Consider the following 19,509-nt stretch of genomic DNA (forward strand, 5'->3'; position numbering starts at 1 on the left):
GGATTACATCAAAGATTAGAAACTATCTTTATTAATCCTTAAGCATCCGGATTAAATGTTATACTCCTTTATTCACAGTTTTAAATTAATTAGGCATTATCTTGTAGCTTTCAGATTTTGATAATGTGATAGCTGCATTTTTAGAATGACATTGTAGGGTGGGTTTGAGAGATCAGATCTGGATGATTAGAACATAAAACAAGGAGATTATCTTGGCCGGACATGGCCAGTTGAAATGCTGATGGGTTAAAGATGGCAAAAAGGCAGAATAGTTCCTTAATACACCAGAGAGAATGTTTTGTGATATTTCTTGCAGTTTATGTTCTGAATTCAAAACACAGGACACATTAGATAATGTAGTCTTAGATACACTATGCCTAAATGAAAGACAGGATGGCCACAGTTACAAGAACTAAAAATCTAAAATGTGTGTGAGGTGATGGTGACAATCAACAGCAATAACCACCACTGGTGAAAATAAGTCAATAGGGAACTTACTTGCTGAAACTGAAGGAGAACTCCATCTTTTTGTCGCCTGGTGAGCCTCCGGATGGCTTGAATGGTGGGGGAGGCATCTTGCGGGTTTCTGGTAGAGGGGGGAAGAAAATAAGAATGGTGATGGTGTGACAAACGACGACGAAGATGGTGAGGAGGAAGAGGAAGAAGGAGAGGGAGGAGGAGGAGGAGAGGGGATGAGTGGATGAGGGGGCGGAAGAGGAAGAGGAGGAGAAGGCTGAGGGAGAAGGGGAGTGATGAAGAAAGAAGGGAAAGGACAAGGAGAATTGGAAGAAGGTAAAGAAGGATGAGGAGAGAGAAGGGAGTGGAGGAGGAGGGAGGAAGAGAGAAAAAGGCTGAGGGGAAAGAAAAGGAGGAGGAAGAAGAAAGGGTTTAAAAGAAAGAGAACACCTCCTCCTCCTCCTCCCATAAAAAAACAAAATTTTAAAAAAACCCTTACCTTTTGGTTTGGAACCACTCGCTGAAGTCCCTTTGGGTTCTGGGGTCTTCTTGGCACCAGGGAAATATTTCTCAAACCCTTTTGGTACATTGCTGTTGCGTAACAGGGCCCAATCCTTGAGGAGGGACCACAAAGACCGTGGAGGGGCCGCTATATGTTTGGAGGTGAGGTATATATGTGACATCTGCAATACAAGAAGTTATAGAAACATATATATACACATATATAGACATGCAGATGTACCCATTTGTAAAACATTCTGGGAATATTTTTTGTGCGACATCCATTTCTGTTTCCTTCTCTTTTGCCTTCGTCCCACTCTCTTTCTCTCCCTAATACTTTAATCCTGTCTTCGTTCTCAATTTCTGTCTGTCCTTCTCTTGTCTCCAGCCCCACAGGACATTTTCATTCTCCTTTGCGTTGCTCCATATCTGTCTGTCTTGAGATCGCACGGCTTTTTTGTTGTATATGTATGCTTTTATTATGTCGCCTTTGTTTTCATCATTGTCCTGTATATTCGTTAGCTACCTCCAGTGGCTTTTCCCCACTGGCACCACCAAAAGTTAACATCATCAACGGTAAAAGCACAACATTGTAAGGATCTTTTGGATGTTGACTGATGAAGAATTAGCTACAAATTTTCTGTCTGTTATGGTTAGCCCCGATCCCGAAGTCACTAACCACTAATCTATGTTGAGGGGTACATTCTTTGCCTGGGGAGGTTTTCGCATTTATAAGCAGTTCTCTTTCCCTTTTTCTGGCAAGGATGTAGTTGATTTGGCTAGTGTGTATGTACACACACACACACACACAATAGGTTTCATGTACTTTCCATCTACCAAATTCCCTCTCAAGGCATTGGTGAGCCTGAGGCTATAGCAGAAGACATTTTCCCAAGACGCTACTCGTTGGAACTGAATCCATAACCCCATGGTTGCTAAGTAAGCAGCTTAAGTGCTCAGCCATGCTTATACCTTCCGGACTTTTTGTCTCTTTTTATTCCAGCTGCTGTCAAACAGAATGGTGAGGACAACTATCAGTTTCACCAAAGATGTTCCCAGCATGGGGCACAGAAATTGCTATGACGATGGCCTCTGATGTTATTATAGCAACAACTTCAGCCACTGTGGCTTAGGAAATCTATTTTGGATTTAAGTAATTCTTTGTAATGTCTTTGATAATTTTCCGAGTTAATCTCTCTAATCACAACAGATTTAACGAGTATATAGTCAAATGTTTATCAAATTATTAATTATCATAATTATTATTATTATTGAAGTGGTGAGCTGGCAGAATCGGTAGCACGCTGGGCAAAATGCTTATCGATATTTCATCTGCTGCTATGTTCTGAGTTCAAATTCCACTAGGGTCAACTTTGACCTTCATCCTTTCTGGGTCAATAAATTAAGTACTGGAGTCGATGCAATTGACCTGCCCACTTCCCCAAAATTCCAGGCAGTTATTATTTAGAAGGTGTAGGCATGACAGGGTGATTAATAGGATCACTTTCAAACCATGTAGTCTTCAGTTCAATCCCACTCCATGGTACTCAGAACAAGTGTTTTCTACTCAAGCTCCAGGCTGACCAAAGATTTAGATGAAAAACGAAAGCAGCACATTGTGTGTGTGTGTGTGTATATATATATATATATATATATATATATATACACACACACACACACACATACATACAGGAGGTACTGTAAAGTTCTTGGCTTTAAGAGTATTGCAAAGGGCCTGGTTGGAGTTCAGTCTGGCTTCAGTCCTACTGCGCGGTACCTTGGGCAAGTGCCTTTTACTTTAGCCTTGGGCCGATCAAAGCCTTGTGAGTGGATTTGGTAGGCAGAAACTTGAAAGAAGCCCGTCTTATTTAATATATATATATATATATATGTGTCTTTGTGTTTGTCTCCCCACCCATTACAACCGTAACTTAGCGGTTCGGCAAAAGTGACCGATAGAATAAGTACCAGGCTTAAAAAATAAGTACTAAGGTCGATTCATTCGACCAAAAATTGAAGGTGGTGCCCCAGCATGGGCGCAGTCTAATGACAAATAAGTAAAAAATTAAAAAATATATTACATATATATATATATGTTATACACACACACATGCGTTGTTTTAGTACACCATGTGCTTATATAACGTGTGCATGTACACACGCACACATTATATAAGCTTGACCGTAAGAACCATTCATTCCTCTTTCATTCTATTATCGTAGACATACCAAAGTCCCTGTCCTTCCCTGCGCAAAGAAAGTAGAGGGTGAATTAAAACGAGGTAGATTTAGGGGCTTCTTCTAGCAGACGAAGTTATTGCATAAGATGGTGGTGGTGGGGTCTATCACACAAGTGTCCTTTCACTTTCAAAGATGATAGAGGGTAAGTTTAATTAAGGTAGGTCTAGCAGACAGGGTACCATGAAGTGGGACCGAACCCGATGTTTCTTGTTGTGAAACGAATTCCTTTACCACTCGACTATGCCTGCATCCACACACACATACAAAGGTAGAGATGTAATTATACATACTGGTTTATACACCATTCACTCATACTACCCCATCTCTCTCTCTCTCTCTATATATATATATATAATTATATATATATATATATGTGTGTGTGTGTGTGTAGAGAGAGAGAGAGAAAGAGATCAAGATCAAGGATATATATACAAAATATATAAAGAGGTCAGTGGTCAGTTGAAACTGCATGAGATTCAGCTATATTCTGCTATAATCGAATGACCCTGAGGGCACGGCATTCCGGCTATGCCCATCCCGTTTTATTAATCTTTTTGTAAACAGATGATCGTATTGCCCGTGTGTGTTGCATCATGATTTTTTTAAAGTCAATAAATTGTGACTATAATTCTGAGGGTAATTTGGCTGCTGCCTTTAACCGTCAACATATGAGGACGGCGATCAAACCGAAAAATCGAAGTAATTGCAAAAATTAAGAGAAACATTAATATAATTCTAACCCTGTGTGTATATAAGGTGTTATACACAAAATTAGGCATGCGTTTGGTTGAATACAGAGGACATACTTATGTGTATATGTCTATATATATATATACAAACTCCACACAAACGGATCATATACACATATATACATACATACACACGTGTACACATATACATGATGTATATATATGTATGAATATATATATACGTACATTGATATATATATACATACCCGAATATACGCACACGTACATATACATGGACACATGCATTTATATATATATGCATAATGAACGATCATATACATATGTACATTATGTCTAACATATACACACATTTATATATACACAAGCGTATACATACGCACTTATGTACACAAACATATATATATACACACAAAAACACCTACCAACATACATTTATACACAAACATGTAATCTATTTGAAAGATGATATGGCGATCTTTCGATACACACATCATAAATAAACATTATACATAATGCACTGTATATATATATATACACACACGTGTATGGGTATATAATAGATGTACCGATTCATCATGAGCGAGCCTCCTAAACACATAAACAGTCCTACACAGACTCAGCGATCCAAAAAATCCAACCAGAAACCGAGACAAAAAGCGATCGACTGACCTTGCGGCCGGAGGAGACAGACTGGAGTGAAACCCTCCTGGTAAGGGCAGCGAGACGACCAGGTAATAGACCAATGTAAGGGTAAACCATGTGTGTATGCCGGGTTATGTACTACCGTGAAGACGATCCAACAGCCTCTCTTTCTCTCTGTGATGTTTGTCGATATTTCACAGAAGAAGCCAGACTGTCCTTGAGTCTTATATAATCATGACGGCTTGCGATGTGCTTTTCTCTCTGAGTGTGAGTGATGTTTGAGTTAAGACATGCCGTGTGTGTGTGTGTTCGTAATGTAGAGCTAGGCGTTGAATTGGTCGTTTGTGTCGGTGGTTATTTCGTATTTCGAGGCGACGGGGGAGAAGAAAGAAAAAGTTAAAACGAAAAGTTCTGTGAGGTGAGAATAATAAAAAAAAAACAAACAAATCGAATAAAGATAACACATATTTATTTATTTACTAATTTGCACAAGCGCGCACGCGCACATGTATTCATTTGCATACCTGCACTCACACACGCGCGCACTTGTTGTAGGATCGACTACTCACGACTAGCTAGCGCGGACGCGCGACTGCACGTTGGGAACAACTCTGCTTTAGTAGTACCGCACATGTCGAAAGCTATTAATCGTGTCACTCTTACTGTACATAAATAAACACACACACACACATCTATACATACATATAGCATTCTGTAGCAGATAATAATAATAATAAAGACAGCATGTCTATTTCTCCATTTAATTCGACTGTGATTGCACCTTATCAACAGAACAGAAAACAGGACTCTATTTGATTTGTAAAAGGTTGATAGTTGCAATAGAGACATTAGTCTCTCTCTATCACCTTTCAACATAATTATATATGAAGAAACAGTAGAACAATTAACAACATAATAAAAATAAGTTGTATTTTTGATGATGATCCCGTGTTATTCAGCTTAGCAGCCGCTGATTGATTTTTATTTGGTATCGGAAGGTTAAGAGCTTCCTTGATGTATGCCAGACGAGCAAGTAGCTATCAAATCGATGGCATCGTGGTGAAGAGTGCCTCGTTGAGGAGCAAGATGTCACGCCGAAGGTGTAGTGCTCAAGAGGTTTAGAAAGTGAAACAAACTCTTTGATTACTAGTTTTACTACGCATGCGCACTCGAGGGGCTTCCGGAAAGGCAAGTCCCTTGCGCACATGCAGATAGTACGTCCTCAACGGCGGCTATAATTTTGCGCCCCTACATATTATAAATAAACAACATCGCCATCAGGAAGCCACAACAATCGATAACATGATCAAGAAAGCGTCGATGTCTCAGAAAGCGTCGATGTCTCAGAAAGCGTCGTTGTCTTATTATAAAAGGGCTATCAACAGTTTCAGACAGGAAACCTGTGCCGAAAACAAAAGTAAGTGTGAGGCCTTCGTTCATTTTCTTTCGTTCTCTCTTTCATTCATTCTTTATTCTTTCTCTTTGTGGTGCATCCGTTTTCCCTTAGTGTCTAATTCCAATGTCTACCGAATCGTGATCACGCCGGATAAAACGATCAACTGCATTTCTTCCGACTTAACGTACTGAGTTCAGTTTTCGTCGATGCCGACTTTACCTTTTATCCTTCCGATGTCGATAAACTAAGTACCAGTCCAAGTGCTGGGGTTCATAACCCATGTGCCGATAGCAGAAAGTATTATTATTGTTGTTCGGTAGTTTTATTTTCATATCGTGCTTTCACTTCACTACCGAGCGTAGGTCTGTGTGCCTTGGGTATGTGCTGTGGTTTGCTGTGATGCTCTTATGGTTACTGTAATGAAGGTGTTTTGCGTATTATTATTATTATTATGTGTGTATAATTCGGTGAGCTGGCAGAATCATTAGCACGCCGGACAAAATGGTTCCCAGTATTTCTTCCGTCTTTATGATCTAAGTTCAAATTCCGTCCCAAGTCGACTTTGCCTTTTATCCTTTTGGGCTCGATATAATGAGTACCAGTCATGTACTGGGTCGATAAGCACCTCCCCTCTCCAAAATGCGAAGCCTTGTAGAAAGGATTAATACAATTGTTATTGCGTCCTATCGTCTACTTGTTTACATCACTGCGGCCACGGTGCAATACCATCTTGAAGGGTTTTAGTTGAACAAATTGACCCCAGACATATGTATTGGGATGGGGCAAAACCAGGTGTTTTTACTGCATTTTTGACTTTGAGCAAAAATATAAACGACGGGCTTCTTTCAGTTTCCGTCTACCAAATCCACTCACAAGGCTTTGGTCAGCCCGAGGCTATAGTAGAAGACACACTTGCCCAAGGTGCCATGCAGTGGGACTGAACCCGGAACCATGTGGTTTGTTAAGCAAGCTACTTACCACACAGCCACTCCTGCGCCTATGTGTGTGTGTATAATTATGTAAATAATCTTGTCTTTTTAGGTATTTTCTTGCTCAATGTCCTCCGCCAGTTGAAGACAGAACTCAGTGTGTGCCAGAACCAGACTGTAAGTCACTATGTGGAGACATTCTTGAAGAGTGCTGAGCCAAAGCATCTGTTTTTTATGTGGGAGATGATACGCTCCAATTGGATGGAGTTCTGCACCGACCGTTGTGCAAGCCACGTCCTGCATAAAACCCTCCTGTTGCTGCCGGCCACATTTGATGTTGACCCGGCAGAGCTCCACGTCGACGACGAAGAGGAGATCAAGAGCTATGCAGAAGACGACGCTGTCGGTGATGACGATGGTGGTGGTGGTAAGATAAAATGCAAGAAGAAGGCAGGGTCAAAAAAGGAATCGGTGTCAGCACGTGAATCGTTTCTACAGTTCTGTGAGTTCCTTGATGACAACATCGAGACATTCATTACCGATGTCTATGCCAGTCACATCGTCCGTGTCTCACTTCATGTCTTGGCCAATAAATCGGTGAAAGATACGACCACCACCAAGGGACATAAGTTTCAAAAAGGTAAATTTAAAATTTTTATTCACACATAGTGTATCTAGGACTACATTATATAATGTGTCCTTTTTTTGTTATCTAATATGCCCTTGATGCTTAGCCCTGCGTTGCTCCCAATCTAGCAGAGACCTTTGATAAAAAAATTGGCCCAGCCATGACCATCCTGTCTTTTATTCACCAACCTTCCCTCTGTTGGGTTGACATTTGACAGACTCTGTATCTCCTATTCATTCTCTTCATTTAGCACCCATTTATAGTGGCATCTCCAAGTCTCTCTCTCTGCAGCATCATTAAATGCAATTGAGCCATCGTCCAGGCAGACTCATTTCTCTCCTATGACATCACAATTTTCTCTCACACACTGTTCTTGCAATTCAAAACACTTCAAGACTCTGGTCCTTATGGCGCAGAACATTGGCAAATTTCTTCTTATCTGCTTCCCCTCTGGCTGAAGTTAAGCCATCTTTAGCAAGGTAAGGCTTACCATACATTGAGCAACTGAAGGATACTACCTTTCTGTGTTTAGCCAGGTGTTCATTTTACCTTAGTTCTCTTCTCATTTCTGCATATCTTTGTTTTCTTCGTAATCCTTTACTTCCAGACCAACCCCCAGCTCATAGAATACAAATATTAAATGACAATAATGCTGTTGGTGATTAATCAATATTAACGAACGAGGGACAATGCTCGAATGCTCATAAGCCTTTTCATAAATTTCAGACGCAAAAGATTTCCAACTGAAAATTGCAGATGATGACGAGAATTTCATAAAATGTTTTTTAAAAATATCGAAACATATTTGCGCATTGGAGAACATATACTGTAAGTATATATACCCTGTTTGAGAGTGTATAGTTATTCTTTTACTTGTTTCAGTCATTTGACTGCGGCCATGCTGGAGCACCACCTTTAGTAAAACAAATCAACCCCTGAGCTTATTCTTTGTAAGCCTAGTACTTGTTCTGTTGGTCTCTTTTGCCGAACTGCTAAGTTACGGGGACGTAAACACACCAGCATTGATTGTCAAGCAATGTTTGGGGGACAAACATATACACACACATACATGCATATATATATAATAATATTAGGGACAAAATCCAAAATTACAGGTAAAAACTCAATTAAAATCAATTTATAAAAAATTAAAATTAAATTGAGCTTTACATATATACTCATTTATTGTGCTTTTAATTATTAATTTTTCTATATGTGATAGTGGATTTTCATCGATGAGTTCATGAAACTTGGTTCTTTTCCCTAAAACTATATATATATATGTTAATTCTCTAAATGAAGTATTAACAATAGCTGCACGATAAAGTGTAGTATATTGCCACTTAAGTGTGGCTGACCCCTAGGGGTGGATGTTACTGTTGCTTTTAGCAATGTATATAATGTATACACACATTATATAATTTTCTCGCACCGTCTCCAATGAAGGGATATATAAAATATCCCGGAAACAGCTGTAAGACCTTCTCTTTATAAATGTTCTGAAATCTTTCACAGCCTTGGACTTTTATCTCATTCTGTTAAATTTATATATATATATATATATACACACATACATATACGACGGGCTTCTTTCAGTTTCCGTCTACCAAATCCACTCACAAGGCTATAGTAGGACTGAACCCGGAAGCAACCTACTTACATCCTTATCGTCTGTCTAATGTACCACAGTACCATATTCTGTTTCAATGTACCCACCCCCCCACCTCAATTCGATGTTTTCCTCTGCTAAGCCCCCCCTTTTTTCTAATTTTCTTTTCAAGCATTTTTCACACACGAATTAGCCAATCCAGTCATTCAGGTTTTAGTGCATCTCACGATGGAACTGGATCAGGACGTTGGTAAAAAACTGTGTAGCAGAATCATCAAATTGTGTGGATTTCTAGACATTCCCCCCATCGATCCGGACACGGCACTTATAGATCCCTCCAGGTAAGCTATCGTCCCTTGATACTGTGTTATTTCTTTACTACCCACAAGGGGCTACACACATAGGAGACAAACGGATTAAGTCGATTATATCGACCCCAGTGTGTAACTGGTACTTATTTAATCGACCCCGAAAGGATGAAAGGCAAAGTCGACCTTGGCAGAATTTGAACTCAGAACGTAGCGGCAGACGAAATACCGCCAAGCATTTCGCCCGGCGTGCTAACGTTTCTGCCAGCTCGCCGCCTTGTGGACTGAGATCCCTATTGACAGCTCCTTGACAAGTGTTTCAGACTTTGGCACAAGGCCTGCAATTTTGGGTGAGGTTGGTAATTCGATTACATCACCCCCACCCACCCCCAGTGCTTGGCTGGTACTAATTTTATTGACTTTGAAAGGATAAAAGGCGAAATCAACCATCTTGTCCCTAGCTTATTCCTAGGGCGCAATAGGCTTTCTGCCAGTTGGTTCCTCATGAAGAATTGGTTTTTCGATTCTAATCCCTTTTCTCCAGCACCACATCTGTAACTGCTCAGTGTGGACAACTCGAGGCTTGACCTAACGAGACTCCCTACGATGATGACCATTCTTGGTCTGCCCTTAGGGTTCTTGTGATTCCGTTCCTGTGACATTCTAACCTCACGTCTGTAGACCCAGAGCTGTGACTTCTCAATGCAGCACAGAAGTTGGGGCCCAACCTGCAGAGACTTCCTGAGACTATGGATGTTATCCGCCCACTTAGTTCTTGGTCTACCCCGGGGTCTCCTGTCAGTTGGCTGGGTTTCAGAGTCTGTCCTATGAATCCTTCCTGTGACATTCTAATCACAGCTCCATGGTACCAGAGCTGTGACCTCTCAATGTCAAGAGGTAGCAGCTTGACCTGGAGAAACTCCTTGAGACTTTGGATAATTATCCAACCATGTCGTTCTTGGTCTACCCCCAGGTCTGCTGCTGGTTGGCCCAGCTTGAAGGAAAGGGCTTGTGATTCTATCATGTGGCATTCTAACCACACACACAGACGGCATCTAAGAAATGGTCTTGGTGATGGTAGGGCTGATGATGATGATGATTATAAAACAATTGTGGTGATGATGGTGGTAGTGGTTGTGACGATGATGATGATGATGATGATCTATTTGCAGGTTGCCAGATCTGATGATGAATCCTGTGGCCAGTTATCTTGCTGAGGAGCTGTTACGAAGCTGTACGAACAATGTCTACCTGACGTGGTACGAATGTTCCTTCAAGGAGCGGCTGGTAGCTTACGCCGTCAACGGTGCGTCCAGCTACGTCCTTCATCACGTCATTGACCGCTGTGTCAACAAAGGCATGGTGAGTCACCTGACCGAACAACAGGCAATTCTTTATCATTTCTTTCTCTTTCAGCCATGCTGGAGCACTGCTTCGAAGAGTTATTTTAGTCAAACAAAATCAACACCGATACTTATTTTTGTTCTTTAAAGCCTGGTACTTATTCTGCTGGTCTTGTTTACCAAACTGCTAAGTTACGAGGGCACAAACAAACCAACACCAGTTGTGATGTCTCTCAACACAGGTACAAACATAAACGTGAAGACAACTGCTGGCAACTTATTTTCCCGTCTTCTATGGGTAAATATTCAGTCTTTCTGCTGTTTTCACACCTTTACTGTGTTCGAAATTTCCTGTCTTCTCTGTAAAATACCAAACACATTTAATGCTTTCAAAGTTTCTTTACAAACTGTTGCCGCATTCGAAAAAACTATTATTTAGCTTTGAAGTCGACGGTAAAGAAAGTAAATTTCAAACGCAGTAAACCTATGAAAACAGCAGAAAGATTGTGTATTTACTCTTATGAGACAAGAAATTTGCCAACAGCCAACTTTCATATGGATGTCGTCGTAGTGTTGGTTTGTTTATACCCTCGTTATTTAGCCGTTTGGTATTTGAGGGGGGGTGGAGGTGCAATGGCCCAGTGGTTAGGGCAGCGGACACGTGGTCATAGGATCGCGGTTTCCTCGCTATATTTTTCTATCTTCTATGAGTATTTACCAGATTTTCTCAGCTGAGGAGCAAACATCTTAACCACATAACCATGCTTGCTCCTATTTGAAAATTTTTGTTACTTTATTTATTAACTAATTAACGATAATTTATTAATTAATCATTGCAGCTGAAGGTGATCTATGCTGAGCTGGAACCCTACATTGAAGACATCCTGGCACTTAATCAAATGGGAGTCATCAAAAGTTTGGCAAACATCTGCCAAAAATTTGGTTGCAAACAGAAGAAATTTGTTAATGTGAGTAAAATATCATCACACCCTGTAACGGCCTTTTTCTCCTTGGCCAGCAGCTGTTTTTTTCCCATTTGCTGACCCCTAGAAAGTATAAAAATGGATAATATTTGCCTCAAACTTTGCTTTTGTTACAATATTTATTTATCCCTCTCGATACGTAGCAATGATGCTCCCCCCCCCCACTACTCCTGCTCGTCATCAAAGATGCACATATCATCAGCCACTAAGGGACATTGCTCAAGTGGTTAGGGTGAAGCACCTATGGTATTGAGCGGAATATTTGCTATAACAATATTTCTGCTTCAGTAACTCATCCCATATATATATATATATGTGTGTGTATATGTATATTGAAAAATTAACGTCATTTGGTCACATTGCATGAGATTTATCTTGGTCAGTCTATGAACTTTCCAGCTGACTCTTGTAAATAATCTAAAACAACCAAATTAGCTACAAACCATTTGGCTGGGATAACCACAACATCAAAGTGACACCACAACCTCCAATTTTGTCTGTCTCTCTCTTTCTTATTCACTTTGTTCTGTTTTCTTTTGCAGTCCTTAATGAATGCATTTCACTGCTCTGAGGAAGAAAGGAGAAAAGATTTTGTCCTGCTTTTGTTGGTCATGAAAACCCACGACAGATACTTCAGTTCTGACAACGCTGACACCAACACCGTAAGTATTGCCAATAATCTTAACCCTTTAGTGTTCAGATTAATTTGTCAAAAGTAATCCTTATTTATTCACATTTAAAAAAATTTATCTGATATTATTTTGCAGCTTCAAGATAGGAAAGATGTAATTGCTTATTTTTAGAATGACATTGCAGGGTAGGCGTGAGAGGCTGGTTCTGGCCAGTTTGAGCATAAAATGTGTTGAATATTTGGGCCGGATACAGCTGGTTTAAACACTAAAGAGTTAATGCCTTTATTCCATACCAATGCAACAACACAACCACTGTAGCATCACCACTAAGAGAACTGGTAAAAAGTGGTCGAGTCATGTAAAGTAGTAACGTTGAAGGTGACCGAAGTGAAGAGGAAGTGGGGAAAGGGTGAGAAAGACAGGAGCATATCTGCCCTTGTCCTCATCGTTTCGGGGCTGATTTCATTTCACTCAACTCTAAAGGATGTTGTGTTTTTTTTTTTAACACAAAATGTTCGTAAAGGGATTTTTCCTGGACAAAAGCTGCTCTTTCTGAAATAGTATTGTAAAGTGGACATTATGATGATGATGTGTGCATATTTTCTTTTCAGGTTACGGAGACACCCGACAGCAGCACGAGTGGAAGCCAGCAGTCAAGTCTCCCCAACCCAATTGATATCCACGGATCAATGTTAGTCCAGACGTTACTCAGGTTCTCCAGTCCGCAAATCATCGTCTCCAGTTTCCTCAGTCTCTCCGCTGAGATCCTCCTAGATATAGCTTGTGACTTTCATGGGCAACATATAATGAAACAGTTCTTTGAAAGCGCTTCTGTCTCAGACAAGGACAAAGACGATTTGCTCAATGTGTTTCACGTGAGTTCTTCTCTTTTTTTCTTTGAATTATTAGAAGCAACCCTGGCGAACCCTGCTGTACTCTTCCACCACAACTTTCTCTCTCTCTCTCTCTCTTACTTCCTGTTTCTGTTGTACCTGTAATTCAAAGGGGTCAGCCTTGTCACAGTCTGTGTCACGCTGAATATCCCCCGAGAACTACATTAAGGGTACACGTGTCTGTGGAGTACTCAGCCACTTGCACATTAATTACACGAGCTGGTTGTTCCGTTGATCGGATCGACTGGAACCCTCAACGTCGTAAGCGGTGGAGTGCCAACAACAACGAATAAATGAGCACTTTTGCATGACATTCTTTTTAACACAAATTACTATTTGCATTAAAAGAATAAAACAGAAATAAACTGAGACTTTTCTGCGCTACTGCCAATTCCCATAATAATTTGACCCCAGATAATATAAACTGTAAACATTTCAGTAAGCAAACTCCTATTTAAGGGGGTCAAACAGTTAACTAACCATTTCTTTGTTTTTCTTTTCCTTTTTTAAATCTCATTTTGCGATTAGCCCCTACTGTTGAGGATGGCTTGTTCCAAATTTGGCAGCCGAACATGTCAGTCGATGTGGCCCAACTTCAACATTGATCAGAGGGTCCGGGTTGCCAGGATACTGTCTAAGCAGAGCATCCACCTACGCAAGCACTGGTATGGGGCCTTCGTCTTTCACAACTTCCAGCTCCATTTATTCCTCAACAGCAACAAGCGGTGGCGGATGAGTCAGAGTTCAAAAGCCAAGAAACGGAAAGTCTTTGCTGATATCTTAGGTAAGTGGGGTTGTGTCCATGATGGGGGTTCAGTAAAAACATTGCACATTGCACATGGATGTGCACAGTGTTCCAGTTGAATTAACGATACAACCGTTGAAGGCGGCGAGCTAGCAGAAACGTTAGCATGTCGGGCGAAATGCTTCGTGGTATTTCGTCTGCTGTTACGTTCTGAGTTCAAATTTCGCCGAGGTCGACTTTGCCTTTCATCCTTTCGGGGTCGATAAATTAAGTACCAGTTACGCACTGGAGTCGATGTAATCGACTTAATTCCGTTGTCTGCCCTTGTTTGTCCCCTCTATGTTTAGCCCCTTGTGGGCAATAAAGAGACAAGTTGAATTAACGATACAATATCTAAGTATTTGCTGAACTAGCTTGCCACCACATTTCTTAAAAATCATGGTAGAAGCCTTGGTCTTGGGACCACTCGTCTCTAGAAACTCAGGTTGTGGGTAAGTGGGGGCATGCTGCCCGTAGAAAATCCAGCTCCAAAAATGCCTCATGATAGCAAAAGAGAATGGGCACCAGCCAGCCCAAAGTTTGGGGTGAGCTGCACCTGCCTACCTGGGATTGCTATGGCTTTGAGGTAGATCTGGCCACCCCCCATTAACGGGGACAAAACCTGGATTTAAAACACTAGATGATAATGATGATGTGTGCGTGTGTGTGTTTTTCTCTTTGTCTTTTTTCCTCCACCATCTCTTGACCATCAGTGTTGGTGTGTTTACATCCCCATAACTTAACAGTTCAGCAAAAGAGACAGATAAAATAAGTATCAGGTTCTTCAAGGTGGTGCTCATTCTGTCAGTCTCTTCTGCTGAACCGCTAAGTTATGGGGGTCATAAACACACCAACATCAGTTATCAAGTGGTAGTGGATGTCAACCACACAGTCACACAGATCCACTCACAAGGCTTTGATTGGCCTGGGACTAAAGTAGAAGGCACTTGCCCAAGGTGTCACACAGTGGGATGGTACTGGGACACCCCCTCCCTGCCGCTACCACCCAAGCAGTCAGTATCCCCCCCCAGGATATTGTTCTTTCTTCATAATAAAAATGTGAAATTTTATAAAGAAAATTTTTAATATTTATTGATGTTGAGGGATTTTGTCCTGATACCAGTGGGACTGAACCCAGAAGCAAGTTTGTTTTTTTACCACACAGCCACATCTTCACCTAAACTGAAAATGTGTGTGTGTGTGTGTGTGTGTATGAACACACACTCTGTTTTCTTTGTTGTTTTGCTTTTATTTCAAAATTGTTTGTTTTCTGTCTCCAGACAAGAACAAGGCTGCCACGGTTTCAAATGAAGATAAAGGGGAAGAAGACATTGAACAGTGTGTAAGTAGCCTATCATGTTATGGATGGTGGTCATGTTTGGAAAGCTTGTAATTTAGTGGTATATGCTTTAAGTATGATGAGCAGGTTGCTATTTTGAACTAATACTGCTTGTGTTGTTCATAAAGAATTTTTTTTTTTTAAATATATTGTCATGAATGAATGAATTAATATGCTTCTTTCCATTCTCTTGCAGGACGAAGAATCGTCTGCAGAAAAGAGTCAACCCAAAACCAAAAAACTAAAAACCTCCAGTTCTGAGAAGTGAAATTGTGAAATTAAAACAAAAATTATGATCTTGAATTAAATTTATATTTCTAATTAAAATTGTTTTTCCTTGATTAATAAATTTTAGAGAAAAATATTTCTGAAAATGGAGTTTTGCAAAGGAAATGACACAAGATTGAGATGATTGGTAATTCACTGGGCTTAAGAAGACTTTTTCATATAATACCAAGGTTCCTAGCACATATCTATGGCATGGCTGTATCCCTGCACACAATCTGTCCCTGGCAACAGGCCTCACCCCAACAAATCATCTTTCTAACACCTCGCCCTCCCCTCTAACTTTCACAGTCCCCTTTACATTCTCATGAACCTACTCCATGCAATATGTCCCTGATAAATCTCCCTCCCCCCCACTTAACATGTCTTTCTCGTAACCCCTTCCTCTACCTGTGTACATTCACTGCGTTCCTTTCCTCCATTCCAGATCCCACTCCCTTTACCCAATCCTCTGTGCCACTTATATGGCCCCCTCCCCGTAACCCAAGGATGCGACCTAACCCATCTTCACCAACTTTTCCATCTCCCTGCTGCTCTTTTCTCTCTAAATGGGTTGCCAAGTATCTCTTCTACACCAACACATCTGGTCCCGTCCCTCTCTTCATCCTCTAACCCCTTTCCCTCCATCACTTGGCCCCAGACTGTTTCCCTCGCCACTTCTTCCGCCTCTGTTGAGGTGGGGGAGGTCTTGTCTTGCAAGCTCCTTGTTGATTCGTTGGTGCCAGTGTCATGTAAAACACATCTGCTATACCCTGCGTAGTGGCTGGCTTTAGGGAGCGCATCCAAACATTGAAGCCTTGTCAAAGATTGCAGAGCTGGGTGCTGCTGTTTTCTAGCTTGCAGGCGCCTGTCAAACCATCCAATTTCTACCCTCATGGAAGGCAGATATGAGACTTCTATCTTTGTGGCTGGTGATTTCAGTGGACATGTTAAGCAGCATCCTAGTGATATCCATGAAGTCAGTTCTCAAGACGAGGAGGGAACTGGGCTACAGGAAGTCTCTGATGCCAATGACCTAATGATCTGCAAGACCAACTACAGGAAATCAACCGGTCACTTGATTACATATCATTCTGGTGACCACACAAGCCAGATTAACCATGTTCTCACCAGAAAAGCGGGGTATACGTTTGTTCTTAAATGGAAGGTCTTTCCTGGTGAATAATGTACTCCTCGATATGGGTTGGTGATTAGGGACTTCAGATTTAGGACTAGGACACCAAGAAGCAAACCAGTCTGGAAATGAGGGGCCAGGGTGCTTTGAATAACCAGAAATTTAGAGATGTTCTAATTGAAGCATTTAATGAGAAGGAAGAATTAGACATGTAACATAGAGGATGACTGGAAATTCCTTTGAGATAGCCTGTTATGGGCCAAAGACCAAATTTGTGGCTGGTGCCAAGTTTCAGCCAGACTTAGGGTGACATGGTGATGGAAGAGTGTAGTTGACGGGGCCTTAAGAGCAAAGAAACATGTGGTAGGACTGGAAGAGCGGGGATTGTAGGGAGCTATGTCAGGTAGCTAGAAGTGAAGCTAGTAGGCATGTATATTTAGTTTGGGAAGAAGCAGAAAGAAAGAAGTCTACCAATGTTCTGTGAGGATCAGAGGCATGAAATATTCCAGAGTACGAGACTGTCAAAGAAAATCATAATGTAGGAGAGAAATGCGTTTAGATGGATGATGGTTCACTGGCAGTTTGCGACTCTGAATGGAAGTACCACTATGAAAGGCTGCTATATTTAGTAGAGAATGCATGGGAGAAAGAGAGATTGCTTAATGTGGATCGAACAGGAAGCAGCCATCCGAATGGACAGCAGCTTGATAGATAAAGCAATTAAGGATATGAAGAGAAGGAAAGCCACCAGGAATCACCACTGAGATGCTTAAAATATCTGGCAGACTGTGTTGTGGTCTAGTTATGCGCATGGCTAATGAGGTTGTTCACGTAAAGGTGATGCCTGAGACAAATTGTTGGATGAGAACATGGAAGTTAATGGGAGGGTCGTAGCTCAATTAAATAGGAAGGGAGTTAGTCTAGATGAAATGCAGTTTGTTTTTGTGCCAGGGAGAAGCACGACTGGTGTAATAAAGGCAAGTATAAGGTATAGTATTAGGCAAGGTGAGGAGGAAAAGTGAAATGAATTCTTAAACATGGACAAAAGGAGGTAATAAAAATAAGTTTATCCATCGGTGCCAGAAGAAGAGGTGGGGATGAAGTGAGGAGGGAAGTGTGTTTGGCCCCTTGAAAATCATCTGAAGGCCGCTTCATAGAATTATCTCCTGGTTTAAGCACCCCATACAACCTCTTCTGACTTTTGATATTTAGGGGAAGTTTTAGAAAATTTCTTTTGCGAATGTCTGATCTAAACATGAGAATTCATAACGATTATACAAAGAAAAAGAAAATTCTTTTACCCCCCTCCAACATAAATCCTAGACGTTCTACATTATCGTATATATATATTTTTTAAATCAGTGTTTAAAATACATGCAGTAAATGTGTTTAAGAGGAAAAGAAAAACATCAAGACATGCAAGAATGGCAAAGAAACGAGTAAGGTATCAGGTAGTCGTGAGATGTGCTGAAAAACCGCAAGCTACCTGGCCCTTAAATCACATACACACTCCCCATCACCAGAATCGTATGTAATCTCGTGTGTAGAACAGAAATTCGCAAAGATTTTCTGAAAATTCTAATCCAAAATAAATATTTGAATGGGTGTAAAACAATGTGTAGGAAACGAATATGAAAAGAATGGGCGCAAAGCAACGGGGAGGTTGGAGAGAGGACTTCGGAAAATTCACAAGATCCGAGCTTTTCCCTCGTAATTTTTAGGAAAATGGTTTTTTTTTTTTCAATGAAATTTCATAGAAATACCATTCAAACGGCATACGTTACGATTGTAAAGAAATTTGTGGGGGAAAATCTTTTCCAAAAGGGTGGAGGGAGGCCTTCGGAAAATTCACAAGATCCGAATTTTGCGGGTCAAGATGTAGGGGTTAATGTTTAGGTTAGAAAAGGTTATTTATTTACTGTTACATTGTATATACCCCAAACCACGACGGGTTGGTATGTATAACTAGTAGATGGAAAAGCTTGCAAGTTAAAAAGAAAAGTTAATTTCGGCCTCTATGTGTGTAGACGTAAGTAGTAACCCACAGATAAAGATAGAATGATGTAAGAGAAAAGAAATTGAGCAAATAAAAGTTTATAGAGTGGAGGGATGTTGTGTCTGATAACCATCTTTCTCCTTTTATCCCCTAATGGTCACTGTGTCTACGTGTTCACCAACTCACTTCTCCAATAATAGAATTCGTTGGAGGTCTGTGATATCTATTCTAGCTATTGATGAAATAGAAGGGTCAAGTGGCGAACACATTATTTGGCTTAGGCTAAGGCATCTGGCAAATTTAATTGCTGTCAGAGAAAAACTATTTGTTTTACCGTGAGAAAAGTTCTGTTGATCTGTTAATTGGAATTTGGTTATCTTTTATTTTAAAAAATGCACTTTTGAAGGTGCTAAACTGCATCAGTCCCCCTTTCTTTACAAACTGCATCAGACCCTTTCTTTACAAACTGCATCAGCCCCCTTTCGTTACAAACTGCATCAGTCTCCCTTTGAAAACAATAATAAACCAAGTGGTAACGATGTCTGGACAAAACAAAAACCATGTTAGTGTTTGTGTGAAACAAGTCAAAGCGTATTAAAACAATATCGTTTACTTACCTACTAAAATCACTGGATGTAGAGATCCAAGGATGTATAAGACCTCAGTTGCAAGACAGTTTTGTCCTTCAGCGATCAATTTTTTGGCGCCCAAATTTTAAGC

At 40.7% G+C, this 19,509-nt stretch overlaps 2 protein-coding genes across 4 annotated transcripts in view; one reads left to right on the top strand and one right to left on the bottom strand.

The window, feature by feature from the left end:
* The window catches only part of LOC106878159 (AFG3-like protein 2), a 33,238-nt gene extending 13,811 nt beyond the window's left edge, over window positions 1–19,427 (bottom strand). The window contains exons 1-3 of one of the 3 annotated variants that reach the window (XM_014927300.2): window positions 19,407–19,427; window positions 956–1,139; window positions 499–586 (exon numbers count right to left, since the gene is read on the bottom strand). In XM_014927300.2, coding sequence (XP_014782786.1) covers window positions 499–586; window positions 956–1,139 — 272 coding nt within the window. In that variant the 5' untranslated portion in view covers window positions 19,407–19,427. Of the gene's footprint in view, window positions 1–498; window positions 587–955; window positions 1,140–4,474; window positions 4,874–19,406 lie in introns of those variants that run through there. The other 2 variants (XM_014927298.2, XM_014927299.2) reach the window with 2 other exon arrangements.
* LOC106878162 (nucleolar protein 9) lies at window positions 5,146–15,721 on the top strand. The gene is made up of 11 exons (XM_014927301.2): window positions 5,146–5,967; window positions 6,988–7,515; window positions 8,230–8,331; window positions 9,285–9,453; window positions 10,593–10,782; window positions 11,603–11,731; window positions 12,289–12,408; window positions 12,990–13,253; window positions 13,800–14,055; window positions 15,336–15,397; window positions 15,591–15,721. The coding sequence occupies exons 1-11, from the start codon at window positions 5,853–5,855 to the stop codon at window positions 15,660–15,662; spliced, it is 2,007 nt and encodes a 668-aa protein (XP_014782787.1). The 5' UTR covers window positions 5,146–5,852; the 3' UTR covers window positions 15,663–15,721.
* Window positions 19,428–19,509: the final 82 nt, after the last annotated feature.

Source organism: Octopus bimaculoides, chromosome 30 (genome assembly GCF_001194135.2).
Source record: "Octopus bimaculoides isolate UCB-OBI-ISO-001 chromosome 30, ASM119413v2, whole genome shotgun sequence".
Classification (NCBI taxonomy): Eukaryota; Metazoa; Mollusca; class Cephalopoda; order Octopoda; family Octopodidae; genus Octopus; species Octopus bimaculoides.